General features: G+C 43.7%; 1 protein-coding gene across 4 annotated transcripts in view; it reads right to left on the reverse strand.

Moving 5' to 3' along the window:
* Nucleotides 1-8,527: 8,527 nt before the first annotated feature.
* Nucleotides 8,528-16,872, reverse strand: part of TMEM67 (transmembrane protein 67) — a gene marked incomplete at its 5' end in the record, with an annotated part of 39,469 nt that continues 31,124 nt past the window's right edge. For 2 of the 4 annotated variants that reach the window (XR_014529201.1, XR_014529202.1), the window contains 4 exons: nucleotides 8,528-8,762; nucleotides 11,218-11,379; nucleotides 12,921-13,023; nucleotides 13,562-13,666. Coding sequence is in view for 2 of the 4 variants with exons in the window: in XM_083517230.1 (XP_083373356.1) it covers nucleotides 8,682-8,762; nucleotides 11,218-11,360; nucleotides 12,921-13,023; nucleotides 13,562-13,666 (432 nt within the window). The remainder of the gene's footprint in view (nucleotides 8,763-11,217; nucleotides 11,380-12,920; nucleotides 13,024-13,561; nucleotides 13,667-16,872) is intronic. The other 2 variants (XM_083517230.1, XM_083517231.1) reach the window with 1 other exon arrangement.

Here is a 16,872-nt window from a genome sequence, read left to right on the forward strand (position 1 = left end):
TAATGGGGCCTCCTGCTGCTGCTGCCACGCCACCGGAGCACGATTTCTCTTCTCATCCTGAAGCAAAGTTCTTAGCCCAAGGTACTATTTCTGGGTTAGCGGAGTCTGTAGCCTGAAGCGTATGTAACCCGAGGTCCCACTGTACATCCAATAAAACAGCAAAACATTAAACCCAACATTTCCCACTTCATAGCAACAACACAGTACTGTACCTGGTAAATCAATATAGATGGCATGGCACAAACATTAAGATATCCTAAAGACCTGGGTGAAGAAATGTGTCTTTAATTAATAACAGAAAACTCACGGGGCTTAAGCTTATGTACGGGATTCTCCCTCTCACCATTTTATTCTTACAACAACTCTGTGAGGTAGGTTAGGCCGAGAGTGAGCGAGTGAGTGGCCCAAGGTCACTCAGCAAGCTTGTCCCCTCCAGATGCTGGACTGTGACTCCTAACATCCCTGGGACCTGGGACAGCTCAGTCTGTAGAGCATGGGATGTTTAATCTCAGGTTCATGGTTTCGAACCCCACACTGGGCAAAAGATTCCTGCGTTGCAGGAGGTTGGATTAGATGATCCTCAAGGTTCCTTCCAACACTATGATCATTTATGCTTGCTAGGGCTAGTGGGAAGTAGAGTCCCACAATGTTTGGAAAACAACCGGTTCCTCACTCCTGCCTCATAAACTTACTGTCATAGTTATTAATATGTCCTAAATTCAATTTTAGTAATAAAAGGCAAAGGGACCCCTGACCATTAGGTCCAGTTGTGGCCGACTCTGGGGTTGCGGCGCTCATCTCGCTTTACTGGCCAAGGGAGCCAGCGTACAGCTTCTGGGTCATGTGGCCAGCATGACTAAGCCGCTTCTGGTGAACCAGAGCAGCGCACGGAAACGCCGTTTACCTTCCCGCTGGAGCCGTACCTATTTATCTACTTGCACTTTGATGTGCTTTCGAACTGCTAGGTGGGCAGGAGCAGGGACCGAGCAACGGGCGCTCACCCCGTCACGGGGATCCGAACTGCCGACATTCTGATCGGCAAGTCCTAGGCTCTGTGGTTTAACCCACAGTGCCACCCGCATCCCTTAATTTTAGTAATAGCAGCCAGTAATTAGATAATAAACCCCCTACCTACAGATTCATTATCTTAAACAAAAAACCACTCAACAACAGCAACACAAAGCAACCTGTGGTTTTAGTAAGTAGGAAAAGCCTGTGTGCAGGAATGGGGCACCCATGGCTCTCCCAGGTGTTGTACTTCAACTGCCATCATCCCTGAACCCTGACCATCGGCTGTCAGGCTGGGTCTTCTGCAAGGTGGGCTCCAACAACAAGTTCTTCACCCCTGTCCTAGATTATGTAGAACTGAATTTGCGTTTGAGGGATTTAAACTGGCAAGGCAGCTTGGTGTCCCTAGAACTCAATGCACTCTCCATAGTTGCCTCGCTGAGTCTTTGGGGCTTCTTAAGAATTGCTTGTGCGGTATAAACAGCCACCAGCTATACCATAGATAGATCAGTGGAGCTGGCAGGGGCTGATGGGAGTTGGAGTCCAACAACGTCCAGAGAACCACACAGGCTCCTCTCTCCTGAGTTAAAGTCTGGCAGCTGAAATTAAATAAAGAGAAACAACCCATAGGTCCTAATAGACAATTATTATTTTCTTTTTTGTGAATTACTAGTTCGGGCAGTCATAGGGTGGTTTGTGGGAGTTTTGCTGGGACATACTAATTTTACTTGGCCTCATTTTCTTTGGTTTAAGTTGATATTATATAATCAGAGTTATTTTAAAGCTTGTTCCCCCGAGATGCCCGGAGCTCAGTTGAGGCCACCTGTTCTAACTGTGTGCTCTGAGAACCGACTGAGCAACACGTCAATCACAGCTGCCGTTTGTCATTCTCCAGGCGCCAGAGCCATCCAGGTTACTCAGTTTCAATCACACATGGGTTGGAAGCCATATAAGCAGCACTTTCTCCTGCCTTTGCATTCATCCTTTTTCTCTTTTTCTTTTTGCATAGCCTGCCTCACCTTTCAGTGCCCACAAGAGCCCACCTGAAACTCTTATAAGAAAAGCCACCTAAGCTTGTGTGCTGCAGAGGTCATGAAAATGTGTTATTTTCAAAACGTGGCCTGTTCTGGGTGCCGGCCAGGTTAGGATATATGAGACTAGCAGCAAAATATATTTGTGTTTAAGTTTCAGATGGGTTGGCACAGACCAAGGAATTCCTACTGGCCTACAGCACCCAGCAGCAAGTACAGTGGTACCTCTGGTTACGTACTTAATTCGTTCCGGAGGTCCGTTCTTAACCTGAAACTGTTCTAAACCTGAAGCACCACTTTAGCTAATGGGGCCTCCTGCTGCTACTGCCACGCCACCGGAGCACGATTTCTCTTCTCATCCTGAAGTAAAGTTCTTAACCCGAGGTACTATTTCTGGGTTAGCGGAGTCTGTAACCTAAGGCGTATGTAACCTGAAGCGTATGTAACCCAAGGTACCACTGTACCTCATTAAAGGAAAAAACAAAAAATCAAGTGATTTACATAGAACTGGAAAGCCAAAATATTTCAGTGTAGATATACTATACTGTAGTCTGTGGAAAGCTCTCCACTGGTAAGTTTGCCTGGCGCCTTCATTATACACCTTTAGGCACCAGGCAAAAATGTTCCTTTTTAACCAGGCCTTTGGTTGACCTAATCAACATCCCATACCCTTTTAAAATGTGGCTCTTTTTGGGGGGAGGTATTATTGGGTTATTGCTTTTATTTTAATTTTATATATTGTGATCTTTTTATGTGAACCGCCTGAGACCTCTGGATATAGGGTGGTATAATAATAATAATAATAATAATAATAATAATAATAATAATAATATAGCAACTTGAACAATCACATGTCAGTTTACCCAGAACAAAGTAGGGATTGGAGAATCTGTCAATTTTTGTTTCTCCTAGTCCCCCCCCCTTTTAAGTTCAGTTCTACCCATTTCCACATCAGTTTGAAGCAGGGTTTTTAAAATTTTTATTTAAATATGACTGTGTTTCAGTTCACATATTGTTTTGGAAAATACAAATGTGGCATTTTCTCCTTTAAACATGAACTGAGTTAAATTTCTTCCCCATCCTTCCTCCTTGTGACTTGGGAAACTATGGTTGTATTAACACAGCCTACAACCACGCCAGCCTTTTCTGCAGCTGCAACACACTGCTGACGAATATTTAGCTTGAGATCAACCACAGTCCTATTTTACCAATATAAGATGTAATAACAAAAACATAACCAAGCAATGGTTAGAGAAGGAAGTTTCTGCAGATCAGCCGTGGGGACCCTGTGGCTCTTCACACAGAGGCGACCCGAGCTACCGCGCATGGGGGGGCAGGGCGAGACCCCCACAGTGTGCCTTTTTGTTACCCCCCTCAGGGATGACACCCGGGGTGCACCACCCTCACCACTCCCCCTTCCTACTCCCATCTCCATATATTGTTGGACTCTAATCCCTTTAGCCACAACCAGCATGGAAGGGTCAAACAGACTCTCTCATTTTGTTGAACTGTATCAAGTTTTTTCTTAAAAATGAAACCAGTCAGCCCCGTATCTTTTTACATATTTGATGATAACCCACCACAGGGAAGACAATATACTTAAAATTCTGAATGCCTGGCATCTGTAAACAATATCCTAAGCCTATTTCATGTTATCTTATTTACATTCCTGTGTCCAGACAACCCATGTTTGGGTTAGCAGGATATTGCACGCAGGATTTGAGATAGAGCTACGAGCAAAGGTTGCTTAATGTTCCTAACTATATTCTTGGCTCCAGGGCAGAAATCTTAGAAGGAAGGAACTGGGAGAAGATAAGAAGAAACTGGGTCATTGTGACTCTGTCTTGAATACAAAAAAGACAGCAAGCAGTGCAGCTACTCATTTATGTCATTAGACAAGATATGAGGCCTTTATTTTAGTACCGTTGAAGAATGAATGCAGAATGAATGCTCTGGACCTTTTCCATCTTAAACATATTTTTTATATTTTCCATCAAATATAGAAAATATACAAAAAGTATTTCCGAGACAGGAAAACCTCTATATAAATAGAGGTTATTGGGTTTTTGTTGTTTTATTTTGATTATGTATTTTGTGGTTTCATATTCTGATTTTATTCTGTGAACCACCTGAGACCTGCAGATATAGGGCTGTATATAAATTCAATTAATAATAATAATAAAATTATACATTGTCTTCCAAAATCCCACAAAATGGGGACATTTGGTCCAAGTCTCGAAGCATTGCCTGCCTTGTAAACATTGTAATCGACACATTCTCAGCTCAGATCTTTCTAATTTCCCTTCTTTAATCAACCACCTTTTAAAGGAAAGAGTAGTAGGATGACATAATTCTTTTAATGGTCAACATTCTTGCTGTCATTGTTTGGTTTCAAAGTAACTCACAATGCTCTTGATATATTGACCGGACAGTATTAAAAGAGGATCTGAAGCTACCATTAAGCTTATTGCGTGCGCAATTTTGCTTCTCCTTGGTAGGTGGTTCTCCAACACATGGGAAAATAAACACATTTTGAGCTTTAGATAAATTTCCTTTGGCGAAAAGGGCACTGATGGGCTCTTCCTTTATAAATATCTGCTTACTTACAGATGTAGTCTGAGCCAGAACATAGATGCAAGTAGTCCCCTAAAGGCACAGCAGATGCAAGTAGTCCCCTAAAGTCAAGAAGTAGTCCCCTAAAGGCACAGCAACAAGAAGCAGGTTCAAAACTGCCTCCCAGATTTGCTGCTTGATGCAGCTTTCTCACATTGCCTGATGCTTAGAAAGCATCACTGCCCAAGCCCCAGAAAGTCTTCATCCATTACATGTCCTTGAAGACAGTTCAGCACTTGCTGTATTTATTTACTCAGCAAACAGCCTCTCCACTGATTTCAAAGCCAATGGGATGTTTGTTCTTTCTGTTAAAGATATATATTAGGGAAACAATTGTTTTGCAATACAGCGCTGTTTGAAAATGTATCTCAGCAGGTGAAGATTGTTAATGGCGGTTTCTACACTGTGTGGTGCCATTAAGTGTTCATGCCCATGTGCTCTTCTGTTTGTGTACTAGAGACAATTTATTTGCATCCAGAGATTTAACTTCTAGGAAGAGAGCTGAATGCTGAAGAAGGAGAATGCCAGCACCTCACGCTAACAAAATACTGATATCTCCAAAAGACTAGTGGTTAAACCAGGAGTTAGGGACTGTTGGGCTTAATGCCTTTTGTCTAAATAGGGCAGGGATTGGGGAGCCAGTGGCCCTACATGTGTTGTTGGACTCCAACTCCCATCAGCCTCAATGGCCAGTGGTTAGGGATGATGGGAGTTGTAGTCCAGGAACATCTGGAGGGGCGTAGATTTCCCCATACCTGGAACAGGGTGACCTGGTTGAAATCAAGGACAAGGCATAAAACCAAGGGTCAAATACCCCTTGGGGCCCATGGGGTAATTTCCAAACCAGAGAAAATGTTGAGGACACCTTGCACACATACGCACACACCTACTGCAACAACGGAACGTCACTTACCCCACCCCCCGGCAATGGCACAGGAACATGCAAGGAGAACAGCAGCAAGGAGAACAGCAACTAGCAGTTCTACACAGTAGATGGCTGGGTAGGGCTTGGAGGAAATTCGTGCTTGAAATCCTGGAGAGCAGCTGCCAGTGAGTGTGTACAATATTGAGTTAGGTGCACCAATGGTCTGACTCAGTACAGAGTTTCCTATGTTCCCATCATCTATCACCCTTTTTGATTACATTGTTTTAAAACCATGGAGACCATCTGACATTTGCATTGGTTTCCATCACTTCGACTCCAGTAGGTTCATCCTAAACCAGTCGCCATAGAAGAGAACTAAAAGGCTTGCAAACCATTTTTGTTGGTTCAGCCTCAAAATTAGACACAAAGAGGTGATGATGGTATCTCAAAATCGCCCTTATCCATTGCACTTGTTCCCCCCACCAGAACATGGATTTAACCGCTGTGCCCTGTGCCAGACCATTGCAACATACTCTGATTGGGGTTGACCTTGAAGAGTGCTTGAAAGTACCAGCTGCTGCAGGATTTGGCAGCTCACTGCTAGATGGGCATGGGCTGCCAGACTTAGTTAAGATTTATTTTTAAACTGCATTATTTCACTTCTGGACACTCTTCAAGGGGCTGGCTTTGACCTGTAATGTTCTGGGACATGTAAATTGTAGGGAATTTCTCTTCCTGTGCAAACTGTCCTGAAACCAATTTAAATTCACTGAGGAAGCTTTGCTTTGGGTTCATGTTTGCACCATCTCACATCTCTGAAACTTGCCAGTCTTGAGATTTTAACGAGTGAACATTTCAAGACAGGCATTTAGCGACCTGATTTGGTGGTTTCCCCCTATTATTATTTCATGGTATTGAAGCCTTCCTCACTTTGTTGCATTTTTAATTTTATGTAAATTATAAGCTCAACTGATTTTATTTTAAGAAGGGCAAGCGGGGTGTGGGGGAGAAAGGAGCAGTGTTTTTTTGTTTAGTTTTCAGAGGATCTTGCTATAGTGGATTGGCTCAGACAAGATCACTTACAGGTCATTTTCAACACACTGATCCCAAGGCATAAATATGCCACCCATTTCTTCTTTTTAAATAATGGTGAAAAAGTATTCAATATTTTCTAAACAATTTATAACTAAGTGTTCTTTATATGAACTTTTAAGCATATGTTGTAGTGGCATTTGCCAGAGAGATGTCATTTTCCAAGGGCTCCAAGCCTAGTATGCATGGCGTTCTGAATTTAATCTACTTGATGACTCATTGACAGTACAAGGCACAGGCAGGAACTCTGCTGCAGTGGAAATGCTCATTTCCTCAATTACTCATAAGTAAAATATGTTGGGAGCACAGCCTAGGAAACGTATTAGGAATGTGAAGTTTACTCTGCCAGAATTATTTTAAAGAGGCACTGAACGTTTTATACTGAATGGGAAAAAGGAAAGAGCCACTTGTTATAGTAAGGATGCACACAGAAGCAGTGTGAGGAATTGATTGAAATGCAGCCTGATGGAGGCTGCTTGCATGAGATGCCTCTTGGTGTGCTTTCTAAAATTCTCACCTTGCTCTTGCAATGGCTTCAAGGCAGGGGGAGAAATTCATGTGGCCATCTTCACAGCTGCTAGCAAATAAAAAGCAATCCTAAATAATATTTTTTTAAATATACAGCTTGTATAGACCAATGCATGCTCTCCCACACGACAAAAATTAAAATGGGCCGAACTCTTTAGAAACCCAGTTCTGTAATCTGAACACACTGTTAATGGTGCACGTGTAAATATTGCCATCATAAATTCAGTTCACCAGATTTCAATGAGTTTGCATTTTAGTGTGCATTGCTACAGAAAGTCTGCAGAAAGTTCCGAGAGTCACTGGTTGACATATTCTCTTTCTGTTAGGTCAGGCATGCCCTGTTTCTAGCCCTTGACTCCTGCAGTGGAGGCCTGTTTTGTTGCCCAAGCCACATCTAGTGTTTAATTAGATCAGCACATTTTTATACTTGTCAGCATTTTTTCTTCTGTGGAAGGTGAAACCCTGTACTCCTTCACCTAATGGATCAGCAAAACTGTCAGCTAAAAAGCCAAAATTCCAGAATCCTTTTGTTGACAGTACATGAAGCCGATTGGGAAAATACACACAACATTCTTGTTTATACGAAATACAGGAACAGTAGCTAGTCAGTCATGTATATATGAATTGCGTTTTTCCACTTCAAAGCTGTTTTTAAGAGACCTCCTGATTTATTCCATCTGTGGTTCAAGCCCATACAGCAATAACAATAAGAGAGAGTGAGTGATGAGGGCTGTCCCACACAGGATTAATTTCTTCTCTCATTAAAAGCTGAAATCAGGAAGTGCTTCAAATGCTCCTCTTACAAACTGGGCAAGAGCAAGGCTTCTCTTGAACTTTATGAAATCACACCTACCTCTGAAACTCTGAAAGCACAGGAACTGAGTATCTACATGCAGTTTGCTTCAGTGCCCCCTGTACTCAATCCAGCAAATTCATTGTACACAAGAACCTGAATCCTCTACCTTTTGATCATTTTCTCCATACACATCCAGCTCCTACCCACAAATCTTAAAACACTGCACAAGAGATGTACACATACAGTGGTACCTCGGGTTACATATGCTTCAGGTTACATACGCTTCAGGTTACAGACTCCGCTAACCCAGAAATATTACCTTGGGTTAAGAACTTTGCTTCAGGATGAGAACAGAAATCGTGCAGTGGCGGTACAGCGGCAGCAGGAGGCCCCATTAGCTAAAGTGGTGCTCCAGGTTAAGAACAGTTTCAGGTTCAGAATGGACCTCCGGAACGAATTAAGTTCTTAACCCGAGGTACCACTGTACACATAAAATATCTGCAAAACTAATGCATGGGTTCAGCTTTAATACTGACAGTGACATCTCTCTGTATCTTGGCATCCCTTTTAAGGCATGTGAATAATCACTATCCATTACAAGTACAAATTTATTTAATCCAAAACAGCAGTTTTCAAGTACACAATATGAAAGAAAGATTCTACACATGAATATTTACAAAGTACTGCAAGCAAATCCTTTGTGTATGTGTGTCATTTTAAAGCCGTAATTAGTTCCCAGAAAGTCTTTTCATATAAGAAATCTTTCATCCACCAAAGTTTTAGATGCCAAATTCTTCTGTCCAACTGTATTACGAATAAACCTAAAAATCTGAAAAGATAAAACCAACTTCAGATGTTATGGCATAAATTGTACAAAATAATCCATGTGTAGCAGCAAATCCTTATTTGACAGGATGTTAAGCTAATGCTAGATGCTCTTTAATCTCATCTAAGGTTACTGTCTTAGATTTGCCAAGTATGATCAATCCAAGTTAAACACCTCACATAATAAACAGTAACTGGAAAAGGCTGAAAATAAGACTTGTTGTTTGGTCACCCCAACAGTAGCCTGAAAGCAAGCTGCTTTTCATAGTGAGGGGGCTGTTTACAATTTATTTCCAGACCACTCTTCTAAAAAAACAAACCACAAATTTAGTATAACAGAGCTTTGTTATCAATTTCAAAACTGTGCTGTCAACTTCAAAAATGTTTATTATGGGAAGATCTTCATAATGATCATCCAGTTAATGTTACAATAGAGATGTGAGACAAAACCCAACCAACAAACAAGTGTTTCTATGGTCTTATTGTTACTTTGGTGTTCGTTGTCAAGGGAGCCTAGAAGAGATGCATCAAAGTGGGGCTACTCTTTGGCCTGGTCTGAGGCTCCAGCTGGTGCAAAACATTGCGACTAGACTGTTGATGGGGACAGAATATGGTCAGTGCATGATTCTAGTGCTCAAAAGCTTGCACTTGTTGCCCCATAAGCTAGTGGTTGAGTTCAAAGTTTGTGCATTAATTCACAAGGCCCTGAACAACTTGGGTCCAGAATACCTAATCCCTTATACAGTGGAACCTCTACTCACGACCACAATCCATTCCAGAGGCCCGTCCTTATGGCAAAACGGGTCGCTGGGAGAGGCGCCAATGTGCGCATGCACGGGCAGCGATTGCCCACTCCTGCTCATGTGCGAATGGCGGCAAACCTGCCGGTTACTCCTGGGTTTGCCCTGGTCGCAACTTGGAACGTCTGCGAGTGGAGGCGGTTGTAAGTAGAGGTTCTACTATATCCATATTTAATCACAGAGGTCTTCAGGGGAGTCACTGTTAACGGTTCCCCCACAGCTCAGATGCATGGTTCATATTCACAAAGCATGGTGTGTTCAGTATTGGTGGCCCTGTTTTGTGGAACTCCCTTCTGGTTGAGGTCAGACAGCCCTCCCCACCCCCACTGAACTTAAGGTTTTTGTTTTTAAATTCCAGTAGGCATTTTAATTGAAACCTGATTTTATAGTTTTATTGATTTTTACATTTTCTGTATTGTATTGCTTATACACACCATTTAGAGGGTGTCATAGCTAAACAGTATAAATGAAGGAAAAAACCCCAGCTTTATGACTGACCATTGTGCAGTATGTACTGTATGCCCCAATGGTAGATGATGGTGGCCTCAGCATGATCTCATCCCCAGAAATGAAGAGAAACAGCCACCAATCGTAGCAAATGCTCCCTTTCATTTGAGTCTGCCTGTAGGCAGTATGCAAGAGGCCTGCCAAGGCTAGGACTGGTTGCAGTGCCAGCACTGAATTGTGTTCTCGTACTGAGATTGGGGCTCAGTTTTATAAACTGTTTTGTCTAGGTCAGGCTAATGGGTCTGATATCCTTTCGAAATTTGGAAACTAACAAGTTTAGGAATCCTAGTTTTGAAAATCCTAGAGGCCATGTGGTAAAGCATTTTAAAAGTCAGTAGGAACTACAGCAGTCATGCACCTTTGTTGTTTGAACAATGCGGATTTTACTGGAAAGTGGGGCAGTACTAGACAGTTCTGCACTAATTGCCAGTTTGCACTAATTGATGAGCAGAGGTTGATGTTTGCAAAAGCCCAGCTGAACTTACAATATCTGCTAGCACAGTACTTGAAACAAGAAGTGGAATGACGAGAGTCTAAAAATATCCTTCCTTGGGAGAGATAAATTAGCTGGGATGATAGGCCTGATACACACATACATTCTATCTGGCATATATTAGTCTTCAATGGGAAAAGTCATTCAATTTTACCATAGACTCTTTCCCTTTTCCCCCAATGTATTTTGGGTTGGATGCAGGTTTGCAGTGAGTAGAGTTCTGCTTACATGAGATTCCACTGGAGGAAGGGAGGGGGAGAGATGATTTTTGCTCATTTCTCCTTTCCCCTATATGCCCTGAAAAGCAGCTCTGGAGGGTTGGGAGATATTTGGGAGCAGCTTGGGAGGTGGTGCTGGTGTGTGTGTGTGTGTGTGGGGGGGGGAACAGTAAAAAACATCTCTCCTACACTGCCTCCAGTAGAAACTTCCACAGCATTGGAGTCCTGTTTTGTTCCAACATGCAGTGTTTACTCTTAGGACTGCAAGTCTGCAGCACCTGTTTTGCTTTTTTAACAGTGCCTAGCAATCTTACGAATAAACAAACAATTATCTGTGATGTCTAATAATACATTTTGTAGATAACTGGGAATACAAACTGCTATATGCTATCATTTAAAAAACAACAACATTCTCTACTCCATTCCAATAAAGAGGCTTACCTCTTGTTGCAAATACGTCAGGACAGCTGCTAAAACAAAACTTTGGGTGGCCATATCCACGATGGTGAAAAACAGCATGTCGAAGATGAGAAGTGTGGCTTCATTGCCATAATATAGCACATCACTGAAAGAATGTCCTTCATCTGTAAATAAGGAAACAACCTGTTGAAAAACATGTATAATATCTGCATCAAAAAAGCGGTACAATGGGAGAAAAGCTTCTAGAGAATGGATAAAAACAACAAAAGTAAAACAAGTAAACTGAAACAAAAAGTTAGAAACATAATAATCTGCAATAGCTACAGTTATTTCATTCCTTTACCGTGAAAGCTGTAAAAACTTAATTTTATAAAATGGCTTTGTATTGCATGACATCCCATTGTGCACAGATGTCCATTAAGTGCTTACTGTTTAAAAATCAGAAGCCGATTACCAAGACTCATTCTGAACATTCTTACTGATCTCTCTGAGTATATTTTATTATATAACTTAGAACAACAACAAAAAAACACTCCACCTTAAAATCATATGTTTTAAAGATACCAAATCCAGCATGACTAAAACATGAGCTATGCACATAAATTTCAAAATTATAGGACTAAGAATTTAGCAACCAATAAATGCCATCTAAACTTTATGGTGTCATTATCAACTACTGTTATCTGGTAACCCTTAGTTATCTGGCCAATGTAACTGTCTCAGGAACTTCTACCAGAACATTGCAGAGATTCAAGACCTTTCTGAAAATCAGTATCTATAAAAATAGAGCTTGGAGCATCTGGTTTCCATTGTTTTGATAGACTTTATGGAAGAAAGTATAGTAGTCCAACTACTCTGGACATCAGCTTTAGCTGCAGCAGAACAAGTCCTAAACTAATGGCTAACACTATGACAGGTGAAACTTCTTTTGTTATGCCTGTCAAGTGCAGTGCTGGAAGGACTACAAAGTTCAAGATGAAACAGGTTCTGTCTAAACAAACACTGTGGGATAAGACACCTTTGGAATCTAAGAGGAAGTTTCAAGTCCTGACATCAAGTTGAGAGAGAAGGCTGGAAATGCTGTGGACATAGTGTATTTTGATCTCAGCCGTCTTGATCTTGATCTCAGCTAAGGTTCTGACAAAGTCCTCCATTATATTCTTGCAGAAAAGCTGGCAGAATGTGGGCTAAGTGAGGTTACCGTTAGGTGGATTTGTAGTTGGTTGACTGACTGAACCCAAAGAGTGCTTATTAATAGTTCCTCAAAAGTGACAAGTGGGCTGCTGCAGGATTCTGTCCTAGGCCCATTGTTGTTCAATGTCTTTATAAATGACTTGGATGAAGGAATTGAGGGGATGTGCATCACATTTGCAGAGGACACCAAACTGGGACTAGATGAGCCACTGGCCTTATCCAGCAGACTCATATATTGCTAGTGAAGCTTTTCTTACATGGATGAATAACAATGTTTTTTCCTATTTCAGATATACCTTCACTTCTTCTACTATTATGTGATTCATTTATTTGTAGGCAAATTTCATTTCTCCTAGGTACTGGAGAATTTAAACTCCATACTGCTTGCTGCATTTCTGGCATGCTCCAGTAGCATTCAAGTGCTTGGTCAAAAAATAAACCACAGAAATTGATGGAACTCATGTAGACACAAGCCATTAGGATTCATCTGCTCACCTAACCTAAAAATTTAACATCTAGATTGATAATACCATTGTAAAAGATGCTCTTTTCCATTGGTTCCATGAACTCCATTCCAAGGATTTTCTCCAGCAACAATTTGTCCTTTACAATGTAATCCATCTCCTTATGAACCTATAAGTGGAAAAACAAAACAAACTTTTCATTATAAAAGCACTTCTAAGAAACAAACAAAGAAAAGCACTGTTTTGTTTATTTAGGGATTTATAACCCACTTTTGCACTTCAGAATAAAGAACTAAAGACAGCTAATGTAACAAATTAAAAGCAAACAACCAGAATATAGCAACTTTAGAAATACAACACACATCGAAAGCAGCAGAATAGAAAACTACAAAAAGAAAAACATTTCAGCAGGGAGTAAAAAAGAAAAAGAAAATAAAAAGGATCAGGCCAAAGACTCTCCAAATGCAAAGAAACAAAATTTATCAAAAGGCACTGGAAAATCAACAGAGAGTAAGTAAGGTGATCTTGTATCAACTTGTTATACAAGTGATCAACTTCTGTGGTGTTGACTGCAGGGCAGTGTACCAGCATCTGCACAGCACAATCTCTACTCTACAGGATCACATGAAAACGGAGGCTAAATCACAACCCCTTAATATCAAAAACATGATTCAATCTTTTTATTAAATGTTAATTGTGATACTTACATGATCAATAAATGAGCCTAGAAATTTATTCATGGTATGATATGCTTTAGTACTCTGCTCAAATGTAGTTGCAGATGAATTCAAAAGTCTAACAGGACCCTGTTTCTGGGGAGAAAAAGAAACAGAAATGATTTTAAAATGCACACAGGGTCTCATTTGACATAATGGATGTGTAAATTAGCTGGAAATATCCGACTGCATTCACGCTCAGAGACACTTATGGCTTGCAGCAAAATACTTGATTGAAAGATGCCCTTAAGGTTATAGCTCTCTTCAGGTGCTTGATATTTGTGTTAATTTAAAACGCAAGACATACTAGTTCCAGCTGCCATTATGATTAGCCTGCACAAGTTTAAGGACAATCTTTGGAAGCAGTGAGCTTCCTGTTCTTCTAGAGGTTTCTCACGTGTTTTGGAGGCCTCTGTGAATACAGGAGGCTCCCTGCTTCAGAAGATTGTCTTTAACATCATATAAGAGTGCACAAAATTCTAAACCACTCACTGTACCCAATAATCCACTGCACCAGAAGATGGTCCTAGTACAGTGGTACCTCCAGATGCAAATGGGATCCGTTCCGGAGCCCCGTTCGCATCTAGAAACAAACATAACTAGCAACGGCACATCTGCGCACGCGCACATTGCTTTTCGTCGCTTCTGCGCATGACGTCATTTTGATAATAATAATGATAATAATGATGATGATGATAATTGTCAGGGGTTTAGGAGCAGAGGCACGGGCAAGGGAGGAAACAGAGAGCGAAGGGGAGGAGGCAGAAGAAAAGATGAGTGATGACGACGACCCGAGATCTCCTAGTCTTTCCAGTGAATCAGAGGATTCACAGAAAGGAGCACCAGTGGCCAGGGCAAGGGGGGAGTCTAGGGGGGCACCCCAGGAAGATAGAGCCAGAGGGGACTCAGGGGGGAGCAGCTGGAAATCGGGACCAGCGTCACCGCCAGGAAGCAGGGAAGAGGAAAGGAGCCAGGGGGGAAGCGCTGGCAGCTCACCACAGGAGGGAGGGCATGAGTCAGGAGTGGCCACACCTCCATCGGGGAGCGAAGAAACGGTTAAGAGGAAAGTGGAAGGTTGGGCGCGCGCGCCAAGTTCAAATACAGAGGAAGGCGGCGCAGTAAGCAGCCCCGAAAGGGAACCAGGTCCTAAAGCCCGGCGCAAGGAGGCAGGAGGGTCCGGGTCAGCGTCAGAAGAATCCCGGAAGGAAGAAGCCCCGGGGGGTAGAGGGACCCAGAGGAGGACAGTCAGGCGGAAAAGGTGGAGCAAGGCTAGGATATTAAGTTGGTGCACACGGGGCGGAGACTCAGACGGAGCTTCGCCGATCTAGCTACTAGACGTAGAGTTGCGCGCAGCAGCGTGAGAATGGAAACTGTAATTCAATAAAGACTTTTACTTAATGATCGCTGGCTAGCGTGATCCTCTGTGAGCTAGGATCTTCAAGCAGCTCTGACAGTAAGCTCCGTCTCACGATTGTGGGCATCTACAGCCTCGAGGAGGGGAGAGAAACAGGTGCCTACTAGCGAGCTCACGAACGGCAGACGACATGACGGCTGAGCAGCAGATAGAGGAACTCAGAAAAGCAGTGGCACAACTGAATGCCGAGGCTCTCGCATCCAGGAAGAGAGAGGAGGAAGCAGCTGCCGCCTGCAGGGATCTCCAGGTCAGGTTAGACGTGCTGACAAAGCAGACACCCCGGCAGGAGGGAATTGGGTTGGCGAGACGGACAGGCGGGCTGGTCTCTCACTTCGATGGGAACCTGCAACAGTATCCCAACTTTAGAGCCGACGTACTGTGCGCACTGCAACTGCTGCATAAAGACTTTAGAGATGAGCAAGAGAGAGTGGGATTCATCATGTCCCATTTGCATGGGGATGCTAGAGCATGGCTACGCAATTTATGGAGAGATAAGGATCCGGCGCTCCAGAATGCAGATGCCTTTATTAAAGCGATGGATGGGTGTTTTTTATCAAGTATTGACGTGGATCTTGCACGGAAGGAGGTGCATGGGCTGAGACAAGGGAGGGCCAGCGTCAGGCAGTATCATGCCCGCTTTTTCGCCTTGGTCAGTGCCCTGGAATGGGACAGAGATTCGGCTCCTGTAAGAGACCTCTTTTGGGAGGGGCTGCACAACTCGATTAAAGATGAGATCGCGAGGGGGGAGAGACCCCGAACCACCCAGGAGGTCGTTCAGAGGGCACTGGCAGTGGGGGTGAGGCTGGAAGGACGTCCGTGGAGCAGGGACGAAGGGCGTGGAGGGCGCGAACCAGCCAGGGGCCCCTCCTTCCTTCCCAGAGAAGCAGCGCGGGCGCAATCCACGCCTCCGCCAGGAGGAGGAGCCGAACCTATGGAGGTTGGAGGTGCAAGGGCTCAGTCAGCAACCAGAGCCCTAGCACCGGCAGCGGTGAAAGCGAAGCCTCCTAGAGGGAACAGGAAGTGTTACGTCTGTGAGGAGCCAGGGCATATGGCAAAAGAGTGTCCCCAGAGGCTCCACAAGCTTACTGCAGCCTCGGCAATGGTGACTGCAGCAACGCAGCAAGGGGGACCACAGCAGGGAAACGACGCAGTCTGGCTGGAGGAAGAGGCCCTGGGGCCCAGCCAGACGTGTTAGTGACGCAGTCCCCAGAGGTTTTACAGCCCGTGAACCCCCTCCCGCCCAAACCAGTGGTGAGGCTCACCGCATCTCTCCAGCTGCCCAATGGAATCACCACTGACGTGCCCATCACAGTTGACTCGGGCAGCAACGCGGACTTTATAGGGCAGGACTTTGTCGACAAGCACGCTATACAGTTGCTGCCGGCCACACTGCCCCTGCAGGTTGTCACGGTGGATGGCAGGGAGTTGCTAGGGGGGCAAGTGGTGAAGCAGACGCCGCCCATGGCGATGCGACTTGGAAATCACAAAGAAATCATCAGCTTCAATGTCACTCAACTATCGGATACGCCCATTGTATTGGGAATGAGTTGGCTGGACAAGCACAGCCCAACGCTGGCTTGGTACCAGAGGCAGCTGACCTTCGGCTCTTCCTTTTGTGCTGAACACTGCATCGTGCCCCGGCAGGAAGGAGAGGAAGAGGAGTCACAGCTGCTGCTAGGCACGCTGCAAGCGATTCCCCACAAGTACGCAGAATTTTTGGAAGTTTTCTGTGAGAAGGAGGCAGACAGGCTACCCCCTCACAGACCATATGACTGCAAAATTGACCTGCTGCCGGGGGTGGCGCTGCCTAAGGGGAAACTGTATTCCATGTCAGAGGACGAGCTGCAGGAACTCAAACAGTTCATAGATCATAATTTGGAGCGCGGTT

The sequence above is a fragment of the Podarcis liolepis genome (assembly GCF_965112155.1).
Source record: "Podarcis liolepis genome assembly, chromosome: 8".
Taxonomy (NCBI): Eukaryota; Metazoa; Chordata; class Lepidosauria; order Squamata; family Lacertidae; genus Podarcis; species Podarcis liolepis.